General features: G+C 43.8%; 1 protein-coding gene across 7 annotated transcripts in view; it reads left to right on the top strand.

The window, feature by feature from the left end:
- Window positions 1-48: 48 nt before the first annotated feature.
- Window positions 49-25315, top strand: part of SFI1 (SFI1 centrin binding protein) — a 30539-nt gene continuing 5272 nt past the window's right edge. For 3 of the 7 annotated variants that reach the window (XR_010348607.1, XM_064392211.1, XM_064392210.1), the window contains exons 1-29: window positions 1739-2427; window positions 4361-4540; window positions 5559-5630; window positions 7280-7387; window positions 7548-7642; window positions 9126-9243; window positions 9913-10015; window positions 10947-11103; window positions 11873-12034; window positions 12441-12511; window positions 13251-13343; window positions 13698-13795; window positions 14082-14163; window positions 15075-15253; window positions 15482-15557; window positions 16315-16410; window positions 16843-16919; window positions 17549-17651; window positions 18138-18234; window positions 18889-19049; window positions 19448-19522; window positions 19807-19881; window positions 20246-20422; window positions 21219-21352; window positions 22277-22372; window positions 22553-22805; window positions 23465-23612; window positions 24399-24522; window positions 25204-25306. Coding sequence is in view for 6 of the 7 variants with exons in the window: in XM_064392211.1 (XP_064248281.1) it covers window positions 2408-2427; window positions 4361-4540; window positions 5559-5630; window positions 7280-7387; window positions 7548-7642; window positions 9126-9243; window positions 9913-10015; window positions 10947-11103; window positions 11873-12034; window positions 12441-12511; window positions 13251-13343; window positions 13698-13795; window positions 14082-14163; window positions 15075-15253; window positions 15482-15557; window positions 16315-16410; window positions 16843-16919; window positions 17549-17651; window positions 18138-18234; window positions 18889-19049; window positions 19448-19522; window positions 19807-19881; window positions 20246-20422; window positions 21219-21352; window positions 22277-22372; window positions 22553-22805; window positions 23465-23612; window positions 24399-24522; window positions 25204-25306 (3333 nt within the window). In the remaining variant the exon portion in view is untranslated. Of the gene's footprint in view, window positions 184-1738; window positions 2428-4360; window positions 4541-5195; window positions 5399-5558; window positions 5631-7279; window positions 7388-7547; window positions 7643-9125; window positions 9244-9912; window positions 10016-10946; window positions 11104-11872; window positions 12035-12440; window positions 12512-13250; window positions 13344-13697; window positions 13796-14081; window positions 14164-15074; window positions 15254-15481; window positions 15558-16314; window positions 16411-16842; window positions 16920-17548; window positions 17652-18137; window positions 18235-18888; window positions 19050-19447; window positions 19523-19806; window positions 19882-20245; window positions 20423-21218; window positions 21353-22276; window positions 22373-22552; window positions 22806-23464; window positions 23613-24398; window positions 24523-25203; window positions 25307-25315 lie in introns of those variants that run through there. The other 4 variants (XM_064392214.1, XM_064392213.1, XM_064392212.1 and 1 more) reach the window with 4 other exon arrangements.

Below are 25315 nucleotides of genomic sequence, written 5' to 3'. Positions count from 1 at the left end.
CAGGCGCGTCGGGCGCGCGCGCCGCGGGCTCCCCCGCCCGCCGCCTGCCCGCGAATGGGCGGCGGGAGGCGCCGCCGGCGGCCGGGCCGCGCTCCCGCCCCGCGCCCCCCGCCGCCGGCCGCCCGCGGAACCGGCGTCTCGCCCTGCCAGCGGCGCGGTGCGTGAGGAGAGGCGCGGGGCTCGGTGAGGGCCTGCAGGCAGTCTGGGCGGGCAGCCCTGCGGGGATGCGGTGCGCGCCGCGTGCGGGGCGGCGGCGGGATCGGCCCGTCCGTGCGCCGGGACCGTCGCCGCGTCCCCTCTCGCCTCAGGGGCAGCGCGGCGTCAGAGAAGGGCGGGAAGCGGCGGGGCGATCGCGGCTGAGGTGGGCTCGGGGGCTGCCCGGGAGCGGCGGCCCGGCCGAGCCCGCCCAGCCCGGCAGGGTGAGGGCAGCGTCCCGGTGTTCCCAGCCCTCAGCGGGCTCCTGTCACGTTGGAGGCTGGCGTTCTGTGGGATAGCGGGACTAGGCTGGTGCAGTCCGCGGAGCAGCTAATCCGAGGCACCGCAAAAGTCTTTCAGTTTTTGCTTGTGAGGAGCAGACATTGTTTTCAACATCACTTTAAGGAGTTTACTGGGCTCCGTTTGCCCACAGCTCTCCACAGGAGCCCAGCCGGGCCCCACAGCGTTTCCAAACACCTCGGGCAGCGAGGTCTGTGTGGGAACAACGAATTTTGTGAAGGATCTAGTGAATAAAGTCTTCTCTTCCCTAATGAAGACTTGAAGTTGAATACCAGAATTTAAATCTGGTTACCTATGGAACAAGAGAAATACACAAGACGTACATTTCTCACTTTTTTTCCGTGACAAAGTGCTGCATTATTAATGAGACAGCGCTGTAACTATTGCCAAGTCTCCTGAAGCCAGCGAGTGCTTTCCAAGGAAATACAGAGGGAGTCTCCATAGCAACCAGCGGGCCGCCAGCCTCGGGCTGAGTGGTTATTCTGAGGTGCTGCAGGCTTTGAGAAGCCCTGAGCTGTGTTGTGTTCCACTCTCACCTTTGTGCACGTCGCTGTTGTGAGCTAAACCGGGTTTTTTGGCTCCCAAAGGCACATCTGCCACAGATACCCGTTACTCGATGCTCACAGCAGAGGTGTCCAGTGGCACAACACAGTTTGTTCGCAAGTGCAGCAACAGCTCCGTGCTGCCGCCGTGCAGCCCCTGTTCCTGCTCGGGTCGGGCCGTGCCTGCGGTCGGTAAATCCCGGTCACACCGGGGCCGCTCCCGGGACAGCGCCCGGCCCCGCCGCGCCGCACGGGGGCGCTGTCAGCCGTCGGCTCCGCCGCACGGGGGCGCTGTCAGCCCTCCCGCCCCGCCGCACGGGGGCGCCCTGCTCAGGGCGGGAAGCGCCCGCCCCTCATGGCGGGGCCCCCTCAGGCGCTGCCGGTCCCTCCCTCCGTTTCTCTCGCTTTTGCGGTCATTTCCCCGCTGCATCCCGCTCGTCTCGTGTGCCGGTGCCGTATCTGCCGGTCCCGGGATTGTGGTGCTCCCAGCGGGGCGCGGGCGGCTGCCGCGGCCCCTCACGGCGGGGTTGTGGAGCAGCGTCGTGTGGGTCTGCAGTGCTTGTCCATAAACACAACAAGCGTTCAGGGTACACTTGCCTGCTGAAGGGAATCCAGTGCAGTAAAACCAGAAAAATCTTGTAGGGTTTTGTTTCGTTTTTCAAGCTGCTTTTGTTTGGTTTTGGTATTTTTTTTTTTTGGGGGGGGGTGGTGGGGTTCTATCACACCATAACCAGTGCTTATAGAAGAATCCAGTTTGGATCTCACACTTAAAAGGAGACGCCTGGCCATAATTCCAGGTGCTCTCACAAAGTCAGACTCTTCCCAGGAATTTGCAGGGTTCCATGCTTGGAGAACTTCTTGCTGGAGCTGGGTGGAACTCATTGTTTTCTTCATTTCGTGCTTGTGAAGGAGAGGAATATAGTATTAAAAAAAAAAAAAGTGAAAAGGAATCATCTGCTGATGGTGTCACCCTTGGTTATTAATTTATTTTTAAGTAGGGGCACATAACTTGGAGTAGTTTACTTTTTACAGCACCTTTCTAGCACATTTTTTGTTTAGGGGGCAGAATTGCTGCCTTAGGATTCAAATAGTTATAACTTTATTACCATTAGATTAAGTCAGCACAGTGTTGCTAAGTGAGATGCAAAAGCTTTTCATGTTAAACATCTGGAATTGCATTGTGATGTTTGAATGCAGCGTAAGTCTGAGTGGAAATCTTGTCATTTTTATGATACAGACTGCATTTAGTGCAGATCCATGTGCTGGACTCATCACAAGTGACAGGCACCAGTTAATGCTTTGTCCAAAGTTAATAAACAGCACTGCAGAGCAGAGAGTGCATTTGTACTGCAGGCTTGGAACTACAGTAAATGGAGAAATTCAGGAGCAGGTAAGCAGCAATAAGAAGCTCCTATGTTACAGACCTCAGCTGTAATTTATTTTATATTTATGACATCTTAAGATTTCCATGGGACAGAAGTTGAGATACTCTCACAAAAGGGCTTATTAGCCTCTATGGAACTTTGTTAGCCAGAAAATGTTCCTCTTAAAAGCAAAGTAAAAAACAATGAACACCTAACTCCCAAACTGATCATGAAACAACTTTATGTGGGTTTACATTATCATAACACTTACTTATAAAACTGATGTTCTTGAGCTTGAAATACTAGACTGGAACATTAAACTGGACACAGCTGTTGGCCCAAGCACAGATTTACTCCATGTCAGTTCTCTTATTCTTCCCATGCTTTTGTTTTCCAACTTTAAAAGGGAGAAATGATCCTTCTTTGACTTTTATTTTTCATGGTCACTTGCCATGAATTTTGGAGGACATAGGTGTCATAATTAAATATGTGTAGCACATAACAATGTTCCAAATAGAGAAATAATCTGTTTAAAAGGTACATATGTTGGAAAATTATGAGATTCTCTCACACCTTAAACTTTCATACAGAACTTCTGCATGCTTTACCCAGGTTTGATTTTTTCAGTTCCTTTGTGTAAGGCTGGCATTGCCTATGGTCAGATCAGGTTTACCTTGGGGGCAGATGAAATAGTTTCAGAGGGAGTTGGGCCTAATAGGTGTGTACAAGAACTTGTGCTGAAAACTGTTTTGCATTGATTTCAAAGTGCCTGAAACTCCTCTTCAGACGTGCATTAAGGTGCCTTAGAGTTGCCTTAACTGCACATCTTGATGTGAACAGAATTCTTTTGGCTGCTGGACAGGGCCTGCCTCTTTCAGAAAACACTGAGACAATATTCTATAGAACAAGAATTTCTCACACAAAATACAGGTCTTGTTTTCTTCCATTAACTTTTATTTTTAACTCTTGCCTGCTGGAACAAACCAAAAATACTGTATTTCCTCCCAGTGATTTGTTGTTAATAATGGTTATTCAGTTGGACTTTTGAAATTTGCATTGTTCCAGTCACTCTGTGAAAACAACATTTTCTTCTGGCTGCAGCCATGTTTTCCCTAGCTCAGTTCAGGAGATCATTAGAGTGAGATTTCAGGTTATCTTCTTCTGTTGCCTCTTCTGGAACTCAAGAATGTGTTTGTGTTTCTAATGTGCAAATTTTCAGGGTGGTGGCAGCATTTGTTTTGGGAAAGAAGCTTCAATGGAACCGGTGCAGCAAGTTTTATCTGCATAGGGGTTTTTTTTATCCTTGTTTTCAGAAAATTACCAAGAAAAAACATTTAGAATTCATAAAAACACACTTGTTATTTTTCAGATTAGAACTACACATGAAAGTAAACTGTGTGATAGAAAAATATGTCTAATTTTGTTTTTTAATGATGAATATGTAAAAACAGGAAGAGATTTTCAGTTGTTTTTTTTTTTTAAGGGGAAACAGTTAAAATATGAACAAAACTAGGAAAGAGCTTGTAAAAGAGCATTTTGTGTTAAAATGGAAATCTCATTTCAGTTCACTAGTGCTGAAGAGAATTTATCAGCAGTAGGCAGAATACCTTGATGTGTTTGAGACTAAAAGGCAGAGAACCACAGTCAGAGCTTCTCTGTCAAGACACTCTGTGCACACACCAATGCATTTCAGTGATTTCTCATTTCAGCTTTAGAGGAGAAAAGCATTGTCTGTGACATGATCACACTGAAATGTATCTTCCTGGTTGTGTTGGGGAAAGTTTAAAATTCCAGATACTGAAAAGCACCTGATAAAGAAACAACAAATGTTTTAGCATTTTGTAGCTGTCGTGTTCTGTGTTTGATTAGATACCTTTGTTACAGACCAGCTATTGCAATAATGCCACTTCTCTGCAGGTAATACAGTTTCCCACAAAATATTTCTTATTTCCTTTTAAGTTCAAAATCCCTGAAGATGGATGAGATCCAGCAACCACCCGAGCACCAAGTTCATGCAGCTGGACAATCTGCTGCTCCCCAGTCTGCCACACATGAATTTCAGGACAGAGGTCACAACAAGCCAGGTCAAGATGGGTGTACCCAGAGTCAAAGAAGAATGGTAAAAAAATTCCAAAGCAGGTGATAAGTACAAAACATATTTTTCACTAAATGGAGCAGGGGATCAGACCTGAAAATGTCTGGGTTTAGTACTACCAGTGTAGGTTGCAGCAGAAGTTTTAGTTCATGGCCATGACAGACAGTTCTGAGGGTGCTTTGTGGTAACTTGAAGACGAGATTGACACTCAGATTTCATGTATTTTTTACTTTCAAAGGTAATTTTAAAAATGGCTATTTAATAATATCCTTTGATACACTGCCAGGGGTCATGATTTCTTCTTGCCCTCTTCTAGTGGTTTTTTTTTGTTTGTTTGTTAAAAGAACCTTGACAAAGGTGGGATGTAATTGTGTAGAGATTAAAAACCCATCATTTGAGCAGCTCAGATCTACTGAAGGAGTGAGGCCCCCCTTCCTGGCTGAGTGCTGTAACTAATTACCTTGTGAAGCCTTTGGTGCTTATTGGGGCCCTCCATGTGCCAGCTAACTCTGAAATCCACTGGGGAAAGAGAGGGGAAGGGTGATAGGGTCACAGTAACACATTAGTGAGCTGAGCTGGTGTTGGGAGAAGCCTGTGGAGATGTGGAACTGCTGAGGAAGGTGGGGAGAAAAAAGATTTCCTGGCTTCAGGAAGAGCCAGACATTAGATGGGCTGAAGTATTCTGGACTCAGCTGGCTGACCTGGGGAAACAGTGATGTTGGCACATTGAAACCTCAGAGAGGGCTCCCAGCCAGCCAGCACCCTGCTCAGAGTACCACGGGTGGGAGAGGGCTGCTGGGAAGGCATTTTGGCTACCCAGCATTCCTAAAGAAGTACATCCCAATTCAAGTTTTGCAGTTATGCTTGGGCCTCTTTATGCTTTATGAATTGCTCTGTTACAGGTACTAATTTCAGGGTCTACATATTTCATAAATGCATTGATCTCTGAAAACTAGACCCTTGCTTTTATTACTGAAACTAATAAAAATTCCTATTTTCAGTACTGCCTGGGAATTTGCAGAGGAGGAGTTCAAAGGCAACTAATCTTTCCTTGTATTCCAGATACCTAGCAAGGAAGTTTTTCTATCAGTGGGCAAAAATAACATTTGGACAAGTTCTCCCTTCCAAAGCCAGGTAGATAAAATTACAGAACTCAGAGATGGAGTTATTTTGATTGGTTTTTGTTTTGTATTTTTATTAATTTGTTTTGTTTTCGGGTTTTTTGTTTTGGCTTTTTTTTAATGGCTTAGTGGTAAACCACTGGGCTAAGAGAGTACTGGCTGCCAAGAAAATATTTAGATGTATTTTGAGATCACTTGAAGATTTGCTTTGGGTACCTTTCTTGCTCTTTTTTTTTTTTGTTTTTTTGTTTTTAATAATCATGGTTAAAATTCTATTAACCAAATTCATAGGAACTGTGTTTTGATAAAGTTAACCAGTATGTGCATATAAATGATGGGATGTGATTGGGATACCTGCTTTAAATTTAACTGTTTCCCAGAGTTATGATGACAGATTTCACAGACTGTTCTGAGTTGGAAAGGACCCACATGGATCCAGCTCTTAACAGTTAACTCAGTTAACTGAACTGAAATTCAGTTAATATTACTGTTTGCACTGTTGTTCTTAATCTGTATCTGTGTGTGTGTGGTATCTGTCTGACTTGGAAATACCTGTGGCAGATAATTCCTTTCTGCTGTCAGTGTTCTGTGAGCTACTGGAACCCCATGCTTTGATATTCATTTCTTGTTTTGCATTAATTTGCATGTTCATTCTTGCTTGACCACACCCTTGGGAACTGAAGGAGTTCCCAGTGGGAGGACTTGGATTTGGAGTAAGATCAGGTCCTTAGTCATTCAGTTTCATTTTTCTGTATCAAATATATTCTGTTTCTGCCTTTGTTGATAAATGGAAGTTGTCCTGTGAACCTCACCATTCCTCTTGCCCCATCTACTGACTTGGCACTTCTTTGGCTGTCTATCAAGTCAGCACAATGATGAAATTATTTTTTAGGGGAAGTAGGTTTTATAAAGACCAGCAAGGAACACAAGCAATAATGAATTGCCTTTCTAGATTTAAGTCCCCAGTTCTCCATAGCTCTAATACCTGTTAATGCATGTGCAATACTGTTAATACACCAAGTCCAAAAAAAATAACACATAGTTAATTTCTTTTTTCTTTTTTCCTTTTCTGCATGAGTGCTTGGAATGGCTTAGCAGCTTGGCTTGGGGTAGGTGGCTGTAAATTGCAGCTTGTGAGAGGATTGATGTGTTTCACTGAGAGACCTCTATGTATTCTGGGCATAATTCTGCTGTTATTGCATGATAAAAACATCAGAGTATTATAAAATCTGGTTTAGCTTTTGTATTTATTTATATATATAAAATATTTTGTGTTAAAGTAGCAAAGAACAAAATTAGAAAGAAAAATACATGTATTGTTATCTATTGTTCTGGTTGTTAGAGTAAAACTCAGAACTGAGGACAAAAGATGTGAATAGGTCTCAAGTCAGCTGGTACTCTGATGTTTGACAACATCTGTCCTTTATTCCTTGTCTTGATGTAAAGTATTTACAGTCAGTAGAGTGATTGCTTCTTGCAGTTCTTCACAGGGTCTTGAAATAAAGTGTCACAGTAGGGAAGTGGTTTTAAATGCAATTAGATGTTGTTAGGCTAATCATGCAAGCCTGGATAAGAGGTGGTGTAATCTTCCTTAAAACTGATTTGTGGTCATTCTGGAAACCTGTATGACGTTTCTTCTGTCCATGTCCTTCAACTGTTTAGATGTTTTTATGAACAGAAGATTCTTCAAAAAACGTTTGGAGAGTGGAAGGAGCAGTGGACACTTTGCAGAGAAAGGGAGCTCAACCTCAAAGCAGACAACCATCACAGGTTAGTGAAATGACTTCCCTTTGGGGTGTGTATGAGACACTTTCTGAAGGAGTTTTCAGTACCAGTGAGCAAATTCCATCCATGGTACACCTAGGCCAAAAGCAATCTTTTCATTGCTTATTTTAATATTTTACTGAATGGCACTTCTTTAATTTTTCAGGCATTTACTCCTTAATTTGATATTCAAGGCTTGGAGAGCCTATGTATGCCAACAGCAAGGAAAGAGGAGCAAGTATTCTGTTGCAGAGTCTCATGGTAAGTGAAGTGATGGTAATTAGCAGTATTGGGGGCATACTGAGATGGGAGTATCCACAGGGAATTTTTTACCAGAATCTGTGTCCCCTGGGCCTGTTTGCACCCTGAGCTCCCCCACCCCATGGTAGTGCAGTGCTTGCAGGAGCAGATGGCAGGAGGGTTCTGTTATAGGGGTGTAGCTACATAGTTATTTAGGGATGTCAGTGAATAAGCTTAAGAGCCTCTCCATCTGCTCTGGATTGCACTGGTTGTTTTTGAGCAGGTGGCTTGATTTTTGGTTAGTTTTTAGGGTTTTTTTTTTACTTAATCACAATATGTTTTCAAGTAGATGTTTTTTGATCAAATGTTTTACTGGAATTCTCTATCAACTGTTGGTATAGACATCAGATAGTAATTCCCTGTGCTTTTAACAGCACTTATTTTATATCTATTGACTGTTCCTTCCAGCTTGTGATTGAAAGAAGCCCAAACTTTTGAAGTGCCCTTTGTCTTCTTGTGTAGGTTCTTTGCTCTGCAAGGGATTTGACTTGGAGCTGTCTGTACTGGTAGCAACTTTCCTGGGTTCAGGGAATATGTTTTGGTGAAGGGAGATTTCCCCTTGTTTAAAGATGATACTGAGGTTTTGTTATTTGCAGAATAAGTTAACTGCTCTCTTTGCACATGAACGTAGCCTCAGAATGTCCCAGAGACTGGCACCTTTGGACACAAACTGACAGGCTACTCAGACTTCTTTCTTACTGAGTGAGGCCAGAGTATTTACAGCAGAAGCTGTGTGTTACTTGCTCAAAATAGAAAAAGGTGACCTGTTTCAAGGTAGGTTAATGCTTGATTCACAAGGAAATCCTGAAAAAGAAAAGCCTGGGGTTCTTTTATGTGTTTGTGTGAAGTGGCATAGAATCGATGTGAGTTTTTTCTAATAACATTGCTTTAGTAGTGTCAGTTCTGACAAGCCAACCTGCTGTGAGGAGAATATGCAGTGTGCTGCACTAAGTGGTAAACTGGAATTTGTGACACCACTTCTGTTTTTAGCTGCATGACCAGCCTGCTAAATAAAGTTGACTTGTTTCTGGTTCATTTCTCTGCTTGTAGGAGAGAATAACTCTTGAAAAGCAACTGATGAACCTGATACACTTTTTTATTTTTAAACAAACCAAAGAGAATCCCCTAATTCTTACCCAGTACAGTCGTTATGCTGACTATTGTTCTACAGTTATTTCCCCTAGGCACTGAAGACAAAGCGGTTACCGGCCATTGTCCGGTAATTCACGCTGCTCTGAACAAGTGCCACGGACCGTGCTGTCAGCGATTCTGACACTTCTCACTGTGACACCCTCGACCAGAGGGAGGGTCGCTGTCATTTCAGGCTTTTCCACAAGGTGTCCCTGCAGGTTGAGGCCACAGAGTCGGGGGCCAGCTGTGATGGAGTGGTTAAGATGTGCCAGATTCCAGAACTTAAGATGCTGCCGTTTTTTGTTGTGCACAGCAAAGAAGCAAACTCTGCTCAGGACCTGGCAGCACTGGCTGGTTTATGTTGATGTTCAAAGGACAAAACAGGGGATGCAGTCTGTGGCACTGGCATTCAGGACAAGAAGCTGTTTGCGGTAAGGATGGAATACAAACAGGCAGAGGCACTGGCCATAAGGCCATGACTTTTATCTGTTATGTTATCTTTTCCTAAAAGATAAAATGTCACACCATGGCTTCGTTCAGTGTTTGATTTTTCTTTTAAGAATTCTGTTCTTTTCTGGGATGTGTGAGTTCTTCTGGCACACTCAGACTGTGAATTTAAGAGACATTATACAGCAGCTTGCCAATGCTGCTGATGGGAGCTCCAATGCTAATGGAGGCCTACAGGAAGGCTGGAGAGTGACTTTTGGAAGGGCATCCAGTGAGAGGACAAAGGGGAATGACTTTAAGTTGAAAGAGGGTAGATTTAGATTGAACAGTAGGAAGAAATTCTTTACTCTGAGGGTGGTGAGGCACAAATCTGGAGATTACCCAGAGATGATGTTGATGCCCCATCCCTGGAAGTGTTCAAAGTCAGTTTGGATGGTCAGTTTGGACTTGGAGCAGTGTGGGAAATGGAAAGTGCCTCTGCCCATGGCAGAGGATTGGAACAAGATGATCTTTAAGGTCCCTTCCAACCCAGCCCATTTGGTAGTTCTTTGAAAAGATTGTTGTTCATACCTTTTTCCAGTCAGATGAAAGTGATTTCTTGCACCAAATTACGGCACCTCTATTTGAACTTGTCTGTAACATTGTTTTGGCAGCATTTCATGGGCACTGTGGAGAAGACAGCATTACCAGAAATGCTCTGGACATAAAATGAATATTTTGGCTCTGCAGCATTGGGCCCAGAGCCTGCAATTTCGAGTAAGTCTCTGGAGCTTCAGCTACTGCCATTTCTAATGTTCAAGTTGCACACATGTGAAAATGTTGCAGATGAATAGAAATTGGGCCTTGTACTTATTTACTTTGAAAATCGCAGTACTTATGATGGAATATCATATCAGGACATGGGGAAATGCAATGAAGCTGTGTCAGGGCAAGTTCAGACTGGACATCAGGGAAAGGAAATTCCTGAGAGGGTGGTCAGTCCCTGGAACAGACTCCCCAGGAAAGTGGTTACAGCACCAAACCTGTCAGAGTTCAAGGTGCATCAAGTCCAACTTCCTTCTTCTTGCAGGACAACTTAAAGCTGAATCAAATGACTGAGAGTGTTGTCCAGATGGTTGATCTTAGCTGGAGTGAAGACAGCATGGGTTTCTTTTTTTCTTTCACTGAAACTGTGGCTTTTTATCCATTTCATTAAAAAGAAGGGATGGTATTTAATTTGACCTGCACAGTAAGATGCAGCATGGCAAATGCACTGTAAAATGCAACATGGAAATTGACCTGCACTGTAAGATGCAACAATACTGGCTTAGGGCAGTATTCTGCTAAGGAAAGAAACTTGTGACTTGGGAGTCTTATAATATCTCATGATGTGATTCCCTTTTATATGAAAACAATCTGAAAGAAAGCCTGATGGCAAAAGAAAAGTATTATGTTGGTCTTTTTAATGGGAGAAAGTTTGGAAGTATTTAAAAGAGTGAAAAAATCTTTGACGTTTTCTATGCTGACATTCCTTTGGTGTTTGTTTGGGTTTCCCCCCTTTTTTGGGGGGAACCTCATTGCTCACGGCTTTCACTTTGGAACTTATATGGAATTTCTTACTGCGTGTGTGTTCTTCCTCTTTGTTCTACTTCTCTGATCTTGTCTGTTTCTTCCCCTTACTACCCTTGCCCCTTAATTGTTCCTTCAGGCTTGGTTGCAGTGGCGAGAGCTGTATTCACACAGCCAGAATGAAAAGCAGAAGGACACCAGGGCAGTAACTCACCATCAGCACTGGGAGCTGAGGAGGTGCATGGGAGCATGGCTGGGATACCTGAACCTCCACAGAGCAAAGAAATGCCAGAATGGTGAGTGAAAATGGTGAGTTGGGACAGAACAGGGCTCAGCCCTTTGCTGAGGGCATGGTGATGGCTTTTTCTGTTCCAGGAGACACTGCAGTATCTTTGCCCACCCAGGTCATGAGATGCAGCTTGGGCTGTGCACTGTCAGACCTGGCTGGCTTAGTTCATATGCTGGACTGTCAGGAAGATCAGCTGATTTCCACAGGATTTAAAAGAAAATGCTTTACAATTCCCTTGATGAAAACTTGCATATTGTCTCTTGGATTTTGGCTGAGATATCTGTGAGAAGGATGTATTCAAGACTTTGATCAGTCAGTCTGTGAACTTTCTTGATAATCGGTCAAATCACAACTGCTGTGGGATGGTAAAGATTATTACCAGTTCCTTTGTTTCTTCCCTTGAATGGGAAAAAGTTCAGATATTTGTATTGATTGCTTTTTGATTGGTTGCAGCAGAAAATAATCTAGCTTGGATGTGTAGGAACTAGTAATAGGAGTATGCTGAAATGTGAGCAAGTTTGAGTGTGTTGCACAAGTAATGCATTGTCCTAACTTCCCTCTCTTAAGTCAGCACAGTAGGTTACTGCTTTAAAACTGCCTTTGATCAATAGGAAGAATATGATCTCTGTCTGAGTGTTAATGTGAATTCTTGTAACCATTTCTCAGTGTTAGAGCTCATGTCACTTGTGAGGCAGTGGCTCAGATGCCAGGATCTCATCTGATAGGAATGAGCCTGGGACAGAGCAAGCCATGAGTGATTTGTGTTTGTCTTCCAGAGCTGGCCCAAGAGTTTCACCGAAGCAGGATGCTCCGGAGGTGCTTCTCTGATTGGCAGCTGTCATGGGAGTGCAGGAGAAGAATGCATGCTCATGGAAGGGACCTGGAAAAACAAGCAGCAAGGATTGCCTTATGGAGAGCCTTTGCACACTGGAAGCATTGTATCCTGGCTGTGTTTAGTCCCTAGCAAAGCCACGTTAGAAGCATTCCTGCAGGGGGAAGATCCAGTTAATAAGCAGGAACGTTGTGCAGTAGCACGAGTGACAACAAACATGTTGTCATTAGGTGTTTGTAATGCCATACTAACAAACTGTTGTAATTACAGTATATTAGCAGCTGTATAAGAGTATATTAGAGCCTGCAGAAGATAATTTATGGTTGTTACTTAAGAGTGAATCAGAAATATATTGTAATAAGTCAGCAAAATCTAAAAGTTTAACTGTAGTCAAAACTTCTGCAGATAGCAGTGCTGGACATTCAAACATTGAAGGCAATTTAGATGGAGATGTAGTGCCCCTCTGTGGGAGAAGATTGTTCTGTGTAAAACATACTTTAACTCAGTGACAGATGTTGTGCTGTGTGTGGAAGAGGCTCAGCAGTGTGAGCTGGCTGAAAAGCACTACAAGTGTCACCTGTTGGTAAGAGCAGTTATGTGCTGGGTGGGAGGGGCTGTGGAGTGTCCCTGAGTGCAGCGTAACACTGACAGTGCTGAGCGGGTGCTAAGTGGGAGATACACCAGGTTTCTAAATTTCAACTATTCTGGAATCTGCCAGCTGAATCCAAATGGGGAAACTGTGCTGATCTCCAGAACAGCTATTCATCCATTTGGGAAACTGGTGAAGTAGATTGATCTTGAGAGTGATGGGTTACCTGCTCCCTGGTACTCCACCATGAGACTGACTTCTCCCCTTGATTTTTTTATTCTTTTTCTTATGCTGTTTGCTACAAGAATTATTTTTTCTTCTCTGCAGTAATGTGTGCATGGTGGTTTTCACAGGAGACCAAAGATAGCTTGCTGCAGGTGCAAGTAGTTGATGTTTTGGGGTTTTGTTTAAGTTTTTAGGATTCTTTAAAAGAAAAAACAGTACCTGAAGACTATGTGAAAGGTGGGCACAAGCAAGCCTCCAGCTTTTTGGACTGAACTATTTTCAAGGTTGGATCAGTATGAGTCATTAAAAAAGTACCAATAAACTGGTTTGGATCATGAAGTGAAAACATTAGTGATTATAAAAGCAGGATGATTAGTGATTTGAAGGATGCTCTCATAATGCTATTTACCATATTCTGCCCCCACTCAAGGGATTCTAGGATTGTACATCAATTCTAAATTACCTGATTTGGATTAATGAAAGTCGTGTTTTTTTCTTGTGGTTACAGGAACTTGGCCTTAAGGGTCTTCGTCAGAACGTCCTGGACACTCGTCTTCAGAGAATGAGAACAAATCTCTCATCCTGTCAGCATCGAGTTACAGTGAGTTTGACTTTCTGTCAGTTTGTCTTGAGCTGTCCTATTGACTTCCACTGTCACCTACAAAGTACTTTTTTATTATAGCAGTAGCTTTAAATACTGATAACCACAGAAAATCTGTGTGAGTCAACTGCCACTCTTATGTATGTTTAGTTTTTGATTCCCCTGTGTTTATGGTGGATTTTTTCTTTTACCAGAAAAACTTGTAGGAGGTTAAAAAGTTTGGTATATGAAGCAGTGCAGGAGACAACCATTGCAATATGCAGTTTGTTAGGACTTCAACAATTTATTTATTTGCATTCTTCTCCTGACTGGATATCTTTGGGGGGGTTTAGTGTCTTTCTTATTTTATTTCAGGTGCTGCAGAAGTACTGGAACCGTTGGAAGTCCCGTTTGGAAGAGAAGGAGGAGGAACAGCAGCAGGCCTTAACAGCAGTGGCTCATGCCCGTTACAGGTATGCAGTGAAATATTAACACAGACTTGCACAAATGTGGAGTCTGCACCTTTGGTTCTCTTCTTAAGTATGGTAATACCTTTGAGGGCATTACTTAATGGCAACTGCTCTGACATTTTCTGTGAGTAATGAACAGTTTATATCTCGTGCTTCTCTCTGGATGTAAGAGGGAGATTGGTTAAGCCTAGCTCTGAGGTTCATTTAGTCAGCTGGCATTCAAAAGATCAGTATGTTTTCTGGAGGAATTGTCTCCTGTGTGCTGACATTGTCCCTTTTTGCTTGCCAGGAGGGTGTTGATGAGACAGGTATTTGACACATGGTGGCTGAAGGCCAGAAAGCTGCAAGAATATCGAATGGAAGAGAAGAGGGTAAATGGAACTCTTATATCTTGCTTAGGAAATAGAGGGGATGATTTCACAGTCACTGTCTGAATATGAGTTAGCATGAGATGGACTTGGTTGTTGTAAATTCCCTTTTCCCTGGTGAGGGAATCAAGTTAGGGGAAAGGAATTGCAACCAGTATTTACTGATCACCTCTTTTAAGTTAAGCAGTTTGTTAATAATAGAAACAAGTTATTATTAGAGGATTGCCATTCACATAGCTCATTCAGTTATTCACTCACACTGTAAATGTGTGTGTGCTCTCTCTCTCACACAGTCTCATAGTTACTTTGTTGAAATAATAATAATATTACTAGATGGCCAACCCCAGTCATTTAAGAAGTGCAGAGTTGTACTGAGAAATTAGCTGCTTCTAGGTAGGTGTCCATAAAGTTCTTTACAGGGCCCTTCATTTTTTAAAGGGGGTGTCTGTGTGTATATATATATGTACATATAGTCCTGGAGTCTTTACATGTAGCAGGCACTATGGCCTTTATGTGGTCTCTTACAGAACTCCAAGTTGCCAGTAGCACGTGTGGGTGTCTGTGCAGATATGGCTCACCCTTGGTGAAGGGAGATTATCAGTTCTTGTACATTCAACAGGACTGGTTTCTGGAGCTTATCAGTTCTAAAGAGTCCTTCACATGCTATTTATCAGCTTGTGTTTTTCCTCTCTTTGGCTTGCTGTTTTTTGGTAACAGCTCCTCCACTCACATGCACACAGGTAGCTGCAGAGCATGTTACATCGCCTCACCACAAAGGGGCTTTGGTGGTGTGTCCATTGCTGTTCAACCTCAGAAAAACAAACATTGGGCAGTTCCATGCATGTCATCTTTAAGGAGTTTCTTGTTTGTAGCTGCCTGTGCTGTGCATTCATTGCTCCCTCCCTCCACCTCAGGCTGTCCTCCATTTCGAAGGGCAGCTCTTGCGCTGCTCCTGGTGCTGCTGGCGGAGGAGAACAGCTGCACGTTTGGAGGAGCAGGAGGCCTTGGTTCGTGCAGGAGATCACTACAGGAACCAGCTGCTGCTAAAGGCCTTCTGTCTCTGGAAACAAAAGACTCAGGAGAAAGAAACAGAGTAAGATTCATTTTGAAACAGAGAATGATTTGGATTGGCACTGTGGCAGCCTACTTTGGACAGCATTTAATTCACAATGGTGCTCACTCCTTTTTTGTGCTTTGGAGTCTACTAAGTTGTCTTTCAGTAAGTGAATTACTGAAAATAACAAATGTGGATTCAAGTCTGTGCTAGAGGTGTCCAGTAACATGGATTGCATTGTAGGACAAATAATTATTTTTCTTATAGGAGGCTCAAGGAGACAGAAGCATTAAGATTTCACTGTTCAAAGTGTCTGCAGCAGACTTGGAACAAGTGGAGAGAGGTAAGAGAGTTAGCAGATGGGAAAGAGCTGAAGTCTTCCTGTTATGTTTTAATTGCTTGTACCCATATGGCTAGAAGTTAAATTGTTTATTTTAAACACTAGTCATTCCTAAGGTCTCCTCCCTTTTCATGTGGATAAAACCAGTTTGATGTGGGTGGAACAGGAACTGTGTAGGGAGAAGAGAGAATTCTTTTTGTTCATGTATGTAGGTATGGTGAGAATAGGAATATGGTTTAGATGCACCTGGGAATGTAATAGAGTTAGTAGACAGGCACTGATTGTCCCTAGTCAGTACTGGGTGTGTTTTTTCTCAAAAGTTAGAAGTTTGCTGCCAGCCTTTGTGTATGACTTGTGTATGACCAATTTGTATTGCAGGTTGTCACAAACACAGAATACTTTCACGGTGGGCCCCTTTTCCTTACCATGATTTGAGGTACCAGATGTGCCTTGCAGCATGTCTTGAAAATCGATGAGAAATTTTATAGCTGGAGCTGCTCTGTTGGTGCAGACCTGTTAACTTGAGTGGTTTACATAAGTCTTCAAGAGGATTCCTACAAAGGGCAGGAAAAAAAAGCACCTCAGCTAGGCCTTTTGGGGACATAGGAGAGTGCAGCACCAGTTTGAGTGAAAAGCTGTTACAGCAAGGTGAAGGATTGATTCTCCAGAGAATGGAAGTGGTCTTTTTCCCTCCTCTCTCTGCCATTACTTGTTTTCCCTCTTTCATATGTTTTGGGGTTTTTTCATTTCCTCCTTCTAGTATGTGGGACACCAGCGTGAGAAATGGAGGAAGCTGGTGCAAGCAGACCTGCACTATGGACGTGTGCTGCTGGGCAAGACCTTGGCAGCTTGGAAGGTAGGATGGAGCAGCCAGCCTTTTTGAGACACTTGTCTGTATGTGCTGTAGTGTTCCAGTGAGAGCTGAAGGGCTCCCATGCTGCTTCTCTGGAGGCACACACACACCACATGCAAGGTAGAATGGAGGCTCTTGTATGTAGGGCTGTGTGAGCTCTGGCTTTGCTTTTTAGAGCAGAAGAACCAAGGTAATCCTGTAGCACTGGTGAATGGTATATCACAGCTAGCATTAACTATTGTGTAGTGACTGCTTGCTACAGCAAAGCAGCATTTGATTTCAGTGGCTGTATTTTTCCCCCTGTACTTTACTGCCAGTGCTACTTATGAATTAGTAAGAGTTAGTTAGGTGCTAGTTAGAGTTTCTAGATGTTTCCTCTCCTCACAGGTGTTAACAGTTGAAGTAAATTTACCTCTCAACACTATTTTTTTCCAGATTTACCAACAAAACATGCAGTGCATTCTGTATGAAGTAGCTGAGAAGGAAAAACAGCACACTCGACTGCTGCTGCGGTGAGCCTCCTCCTAGGCAGCATGAGAGAAGTGACTGCACTGCAGTCAAATTCATTCCTTTCTTTCACTGCCATCTTTGTAACTTTTTGAATGTTCAGTGCTGGGAATTGACTCTGCCATGCATTGCTGTTTCTTTGCAGGAAGTTCACCTAGTTAAAAGAAATCAACCTCTTCCTGTTTGCTATCTGTTTTGCTTGAATATTTTTTAAATCCCTGTTCAGTCCTGCAAGAGTCATCAGACAGCAAACTGCATCATTAAGGCATTAACTACATCTGTTATAGTATTAAAGCAGCCTGGAAGATGCAGAGCCTCTCACAGTGAGGAGAGTGATTAAAGATTACCACATTGCATTGGTTGTAGTTATTTAGTTCCCTTATTTTAGTGTTATACAGCTTGAGTCACTTGCAGAGCCTGACTGGCTCAGCTGAAGCTGCTGGATTTCAGACTGTGTTCTGTTATACACTGCCTTCTCTTCAGAAGCAGAGACCTGAAGGGGCAGAAGTTGATTTGCATGACTGAGTTTATAGCTGGTTTTGGTTCCCTTGTGAGTAGGAAAGTGCCAAGTGAACAAGTAAGAATCATTCTTAATGGGTTTGTTTTTAACTTTTGTGTGTATTTTTGCCTTCAGACAGGTGGTGTGTACGTGGAGAGAAAATGCTCTTGCTCTTATACATGAATCTGAGGCAACTACTCGGGCAGATGAGCACTACAGGAGAGCAATCCTGTCAAAGGTAGCTTCTGTACAGCAGGTGCCAAGATCTCAGTAGCTGCTGGTTCAGGCAGGGGTCAGATAATACAATTAGAAGGACTAAAAACTTAAATCTGAGTGCCACTGCTAGGAGAGATCTGCAAAGTGGGGGGGTCTCATCTTGTTTTTACAGGTGTCTCTGAATCTTGTCTTTGTGAGCTCATGGCTTCTTTTCTTCCTTCATCTCATTCCTTAGAAGGAAGGAAAAGCCAGTAGCATGATATAGCATAGTAGAATTGGTGAGTGGGGCAGGGAGAGGATGGATGAAAGAGAAGAATGCCTTGAAAAAGGCCAAGGGGACCCTCTGAAATACTTCTGCATTTAATTTGTAGGAATTTCTCTCTGCTGAGCCTTATGTGAAGAATGAGGTGGAAATGGTTATGTTACCAGCAGTGAGGGGAGTACACTGTGTCCCCTTCCATTGCAGTGGCAGTCTGTGTCCCATCTCCTGGTTGCATTGTATCCTTAGGTGCTGCTGCAGTGGAGAGACACTGCCTGGCTACGAGCGTGTCACCGCCACCTGAAGGTGACAGCTGTGGTGGAGGCCAGAAAACAGCTGGATTTAGGTGAGCTGATGTAGATGTTGAACTCTCAAAAGTGCTCATTGTCTGTGAGTGAGCCAAGGGCAGTGTGTTGTGTCATCTGTACAGATGAAGTGACTGGATGATCTGTTATAAAGGATGTCCTCTCAGAATGGAGAGTGAATTGGGATTCTAGTGAACTTCTGAATGCTGCTTGTGTTACTTTTGTTTCTCTCTTTGTTCTTTGTGCTATATAATGGATGGTAGCACTTCCTTCCTCAAAGGAATTTTCCATTACTAAATTTGAGAACCTCAGACATGTGTTTTGAGGGCAATACAAGTAGTCTTATCAATTACTGCTTCAGTCTTTCTCTAGTAATTCTTACTGAAAGACCCTCAGATTCTGCAAGCATTTTCATGGTACCATGGTACATTCTTGACACGAGGACTCTGAAGCACAGAAGGCTTTCCTAAAGGTTGTAAAGAGTGTCAGTGGCAGCAGGGAAGACTTGCAAGTCACCGCTCCCTGTGTGTTACATGAAATGTTTTACAGTTCTTCCTATAGTGAATACTGTCAGTGCTGAGTGTTGTTCAAGTTGAGTATTGCTGAAACAGTTGGGAAGAGTAAGCTGATCACTTGATACTCTGAGATTAATAGTCTCCTTTTGGTACATGAATTAATTTATCTTCCCCTAACAGTGCGTTTACAGAGCCTGTTTCTGCACTGGAAGGAATTAATGAGGGATTCTCTGATGCTGAGGGCTCAGCACCACAGGGCAGTGCAGCACCACCAGCAGCACCTGCTCCAGAAGTACCTGGTGAAATGGAAAAATTATCATCAGCAGTGCCTTGGGAAAAAGGTGAGAAGGATCAGCAACCTCCCCAGCCTGTGGAAAGTTATGGGTATGGAGGAACACACTGTGCTCCCTGGTGAAGGGAATGGCAGTCTGGGCGGAGAAGGAGCAGCCAGTACACTCCTTGTGTACTGAGGAGGAAGGAGCATGGCTGTGTCTTGCCTGAAGAAACTGACAGAAGTAACAGACTTAACAAGACAACCTGAGCTTACTGCAAGTGAAATCCCTGCTGGGCTCGTAGATGTCTGCACATGGGGTTACTCTGTAGGGCACTTGGGTATTGAGGGTGGCCTCAGCAGAGCAAAGGGAGGGTGATAAAGGCTGTTTGCTAGCTGTTCTAATAGCATTTGGCTAGATAAATGGGGTTTGTCTGCAAGTGACTCACTATTTTGGTTGCCTTTCAGTTGCTGCAGAGGAGGGGAGATGAACTAATGACTCATAGACTTTGCTCTGCTTCCTTCTCTTGCTGGAAAACTCGGGTAAGGAATTTTCCCCTGGGTAGACACCTAGCTCCTTGCTAGTCATTTCCCCTTCTCCTTCATGTTCTGTTTACACAAAGACCAAGAAAACTTTAATTAAACATTTTCAGGATTTTTTGATTCAGCTAGCACAAGAGACACCTTGCCATAGACTGGGTGGACTGAGGGTTTTTCTGCTCTGGCTCTACCATCACTTCCTCCTTGCTTGGTGCTTTGGCTGGTGTTCCTGGTGTTGAGTATGTGAACTCCTAACCTGGCTGCTGTGCATTTTTTTTCCCCAATAGCTGTTGCAGCTGCAATGGGAAAAGCAGAGGACAGTGCAAGCATTGTGGCACTGGTCCCTTTCAGTGCAGAGAAAGGTAAGGGGCTGTGCAGGGCAGGGCCAGGCAAGTGAGTTTGATGTGCAGATCATGTGCAGATTTGGCTGCAGTCAGCAGAGTGCACACTGAATGTCTGTTTCCTTTCCTCTTTGGGGTGCTGTATGTTACTTTGGGATGCTGGAAAACTCCCTGAAATTTCTTAGCTGATTAAAAAATATGCACATTTTTCCCCATCTGGCCTCAGCTGACTTAAATCTCTGTCCCTTTGTTGTTGTGGCAGTGTCCTGCTGTTGCTGCAGCTCTGCTTATTCCTATCCAGTGGAAGGGAGAGTGTTGCTGTCTGCAGGGGGAGTGCCTGGCCTGGAACCTGTCTGTGTAATAGCTCTCATTGTTCCTGTTGTAGGTATTTGATGCTTGGCTCAGGTTTGCCAAGAGGCAGCAGGAGAAGAAAGATGGCATTGAAAAAGTCACAGGAATTCACCACACAACTCCTTTGAGAGAAGGTGTAACCTGTGCCTTGAGAAACACTGCTGGCATCAAACAGCTGCAGGGACAGCTCCATACTCAGCCCCAGCTGGAGGTGAAAGAGAGATTGCTCAGTTAAATATCCAGAGCTGGGCTGCTCTGCTCTCTGCTCTGTGTGTGTGTGTCTGTGCATGTGTGTATCTTGTAGCTCCACATCCCAGCTATTGTTTAGATCCTACATACACTTCTGTCTCTGGTTCAAAGCATTTCATTCATCTGAGACTAGAGGGTTTCAGACTCATTAGGAACCTTTCTTAATGAAACTATTTTAAAACTGGCCAATTTTTGCCATAGCCAATACTCCAGATTGAAACCTTTGCACGTGGGTCAGGTCTCTAAATTCTGTGCTGGAATGAAGCATTAGAGACTGCATCTGATCTTGTCTTAGCTTTAGCACTGCTTATACCTTCATATGTGGGCTTGTGTCACTTCTGCCTATGAGTATCAACCCAGCTCTGTGTGTGAAAAGGATGCCTGTATTGACTGCTCTCTTCATGCTTCTGGGCAGCATTCCCAGCTCTTTTCCAGGTTTTCAGGATACCAGTTGTTCCATTTGCTAATGTGCAGCTTGCCTTGGTGCAGAAGTACCCAGTTAATTCTCCTCACTCAAATGTTACCACAGTGGACCTTTTGATTTAGTTTAGAGAGCTGGTATGGCTTGGAGGGCATCAGAAATCTTGGTTCCTTCTCCGTGGTGCTTCCTGCTCTCAGCCATCAGATACTCTGCTATTCTTTGTGTTGGCAGCAGCCTGCAGTCTTCACCAGTCATTGTATTGTTGTGCCATGCTGTGGAAACAGAGGCTCTCTCCCAGAAATTAAATAAGCCTTTTTCTTTTTTGCCACCTCTGAAGAAGCAAGTGACATTTAAAAGGCCTGATATTAGTCCTGAGACAAGAGGACATTCATCAGAGGAAGAGCTGTGGCCTTCAAAATGCAGACATCTACCACTTCACCCTGCTGAGGGGGTCTCACTTCTGCATAGCCTGTGAGTGTAAATTTCCAGTCCCTCCTGTTTCTCTGGCATATAAGTAACTTTTCATATATGTAATCTATCTACACGTGTCTCATTTTTGTGTTTCCAAGTTTTCTCATTGATGACTTAGTTTCATGCATTCTCCTTAACTCTGACCCTGCATCATGTGGTACAGAATTATACAAGAGCTGCTGTGTAATGCAAAAACAACCCACACACAGGGAAGGTATTTGTGACTGTACTTGCCAGTGCCAGGTAGAACCAGCTCAGCTATAGACCTTCCACTTTGTGTTTCTTTAGGAAGAACAGAATTTGTGGAGCATTGGCCATTTGTCATAGGAACAGTTATGTAGAGAAACATTGAAGGATACCTTTGATGGGACTTCAGACATTGGGAGAGCTTATCTTGCCAAGTGACCTACTGTCACTGGAGCTCTTGTTTTTTGCACTGAAGTCACCTGATGAAATGATAAATATCAAGATCCTGGTGTACAGAAGTTGAAGCTTTTTCTTGCCCCTTTCTTTTCCCTGGGGAAGCTATTCCTTAAAAAAATCCTATTGATCATGGGGCAGTTGCAAGGAAGAATTGTCTATGAATCTTCTCAGTGCAGGACAGGAACCCTACAGGGAAATAAGATTGTAACTTCATATTGCTTTAAGCAAGTATATGCTGCCAAAAGAAGAGTTTCTACCCTGTTCAGTTGTATCACTTCCACTGTTCTTTGTGTTGGCACCACCATTCACATGGTGAACTAGATTCTCACATTAATACAGGTTGACATTTAATCTTCAAGAATCAGGATTGCATGCAAGTAGAATGTTGCAGAGCAGGGATGAATGATGAAACAGTACTCTTTCCTTAGCTGCAGTGCCAGCTGATGCCAGTTTACAATAATTGTAAGTCTAGGGCATTCTTGGTTTTGTTTTTCTTTTCAGAAATGCCATTCAACAAGCCAGGTTACCACCACGGAAGCCTGACTTCCCTCTGGAATCTCTAGAAAGCAAGGAACTGCTGGGACCTCCTTTTACTAGGTAGGAGATCTAATTTTAGAAGTAAAGAAAAGAGGGTGACTTACAGTGGGCATAGTAGAGCAGCAAACTGGAGAGCTGTATGCAAGGGAATGACAGGAGTCTCCCCTTTTTTGCACTGACCCCAAAGGGCAAGGCCAACAAGTTGCAGTGTATAGTGACCTTATCCTTCTTCCTGTACAGGTCAGAGGTGCCCTTTCAGCAAATATCTGTGAATAAATGTCCTGCACAGACTGGCAACTTAATGCTGACACCTCACATGGAAGAAAGCACCTGTAAATGTCTGTCTCAGATGGACAGTGCTGCTCATCCCCATCCCTCTCTCACTTGTGCTTCTCTCCCCCTGTGGACACAGGACAAGCACAGAGCTGGGCAGGGGCCAGAGCTGTGGTCTCCTGCATCTTTCGTGTCCCACATGAAAGCTGGCTCAGAAGAGGTGAGTGCATTGCTGAAGGAACAGTCAGTGTGTGTACTGGGCTGCTGCCAGCAGGCCCATTGCTTGCTGCTGTGTTTTCTTGTGGTTCTTCTGAACTGCCCTGCTTGAGCTGGTTTTCACTTGTTCTAGCTGTCATCTTTAAAGCTGACCAAATGAACTGCCTCTGAATACCCAAGAACTGTTTACCCCTAGTCTGAAGCAATCCACATGTGGGGTTCTGTATTTCTTGTATTTTTCCTGTTTGTCTTCCTAGCCAGATTTTTCCTAGCAAGTGACGTGAGGGTGCTGCCTCTTTGGAGTTCAGAACAGCTACAGTTTCCTGTCCAGATAGCAGGGATTTAAGAGAAACTCAGCTTAGGAGCAGTGGGTGTGTCTGACAGCTTGAAAAAATTACTTAACCTGCAAGTAGGTGCTTGCTTTTTGAATTCCTTGTTCCACACAGAATGGGAAGTTTTAATCTTGGTGAAATATTTCCATGCTAGAAATCAGAGTCCATCTTTTAAGCTCTGCTTCTTCTGTGGGATTTGATGAGAGGGGCTTAGCACCTACAGGAGTTGTCTGAGTGGGAGTAGGACTAAGTAGGTCAGGCATATCCTACTTGTAGGGTTTACTTAAGAAAACCTTTTGAGGAAAACTCCAATATCATTCTGACCTTCTAGAGAGGAGGTCAGCCTGCCAGTGGTCACAAAGGAGCCCATTCCCAGAACTTGCAACAGAATTCTGTGGAGAAGAAGTTGGCACCAAATTTGCAGCCACATTTGCTGTCATCTGAAGACTTGGTGGGAAAAGGGAGTCACCAGACTGCAGGTATATCCTGAGATCCAAACTGTAGCAGTTGCTCATCTTCCTCTCTAATTTATGTGAGACTGCAAGTCACTGCCACAGAATGTATGGGAGACAGGGCAATCTTGTGTGCCAGCATCAGGAGGTAAAGGGTACCAGTACTCCTTTCTGGGAAGGGAGCTGCAGTTGTATGGATTCTGCTGAGTCTGGGGGCTAAAGCCCTGCTCTAGGCATTGAAGGATGGGAACTGCTTGAACATTCTTTTAGCAAGAATGTGCTCAGGTGCTGGGGTGTTCACATGTACAGCAGAACTTGCCTCAGGAGGGAAGTTCATCCAGTAGAGCTCTCTGAGATGTCCCTGTACTTACAGTATGGCTGTAAAGGGGACAGATGGTGTCTAAGCACCTCCCATTGTGGTGTTTTAAATGACATCAGAGCATGACATTTGTTCTGCAGGACTACTGTACTTAATTACTTAATTACTTCTAGCCTAAATGTGAAAGACTAAATCCTGAACAGGCCAAAACAGTATCTGCAGTACTGGACCATCCACCAGAGCATTTTGCATCTTTTATGGGCTCAGACTGAGTCTTCAAGAGCTTGTTCAGTTGTCAGAACTCGTGCCCTCTCACTGTACCTCATTCTTTGGGGTGAACAGGCACATGTCACAGGGTAACCAAACACATGAACAGCAGTTGGGAGGGTCCCTTTTTTCCTGCCATTAAAAATATTTTCTGGTTTTTTTTGATAAGAAGAAAGAGTGGATGTCTGTTCTACCTCCATTGATTGATCCTTGTATCTTCCATTCAGCTGAAGGGGAAAAGAGAGAACACAGTTCCAGAGAAGAAATGATGCTGGAGAGAAAGGTGGAAGTTGAACTCTGGCATATCCAGCAGCAGATGCAGTACTACTACAGCAGGAAGCAGGAACTCAAGTAATGCCCCTTTAGCCAGCCTTTCTTCATGTTGTCCACTCTGTTGCACTTTTTCTGAGTATCTACCCTAGAAATAACCAGTCTGTTCACAGTAGAAATGTGAATGACACAGAGAAAAGTTCCAGAGCTTTTTATTTTCTCGAGTTCACTCCAGGTGAAGGAGAGTGTGTGCATAACTACTTCTGTAGTCAGCCAAGTGGTTTAATTACACCTTTGGCAGCTCTTGCAGAAGCATGTCAGAGGTATCACTGGGTGTAATCAGGAGACAGTACAAATGAATAGGGCAGAGCAGTTGAAATTTTGCTTTTAGTTATTTTATCAAGAGGAGTGAGGACTGAGCTTTTCCAGCTTTCAATTAAAAACTGAATATGGCTGGTATTTGATAACTGCTCTAGTAGAACAAGAAAACAGAAATGCTCAAAAGAAATGGGGCTTGGGGGGAATTTAACTGTCAGGAAAAGAAGTAGTCAGGGCTAGAAACAGGAGCTGGAGATGACAGTTTTCAGATTTCTCTGCTTTCCAGCATCTTTTGGGTTTTTTACTTTTTAAAAAAGATTTTAACCATTGACTGGTTTGAGACAAAAAAATGGGTCTTATTGCAAGTATCAATTGCAAGTCTAAGTTGGCTTAGACTGTTGAGCTCTTAATTTGGATAAGAATCCTTCTAATCCATTTTATCAGGTGCTGTCAGCAGCAGGCACAGATTCTGCAGCAGTGGCTGGAGATGAGCAAGCAAGCAGGAGCCCAAGATGGTGTGCAAGGAGTTCAGGAAGAATTGGGTCAGGTGTGTACA

This window comes from Passer domesticus, chromosome 17, assembly GCF_036417665.1.
Source record: "Passer domesticus isolate bPasDom1 chromosome 17, bPasDom1.hap1, whole genome shotgun sequence".
Taxonomy (NCBI): domain Eukaryota; kingdom Metazoa; phylum Chordata; class Aves; order Passeriformes; family Passeridae; genus Passer; species Passer domesticus.
This window is presented reverse-complemented; position numbering and strand designations above follow the sequence as displayed.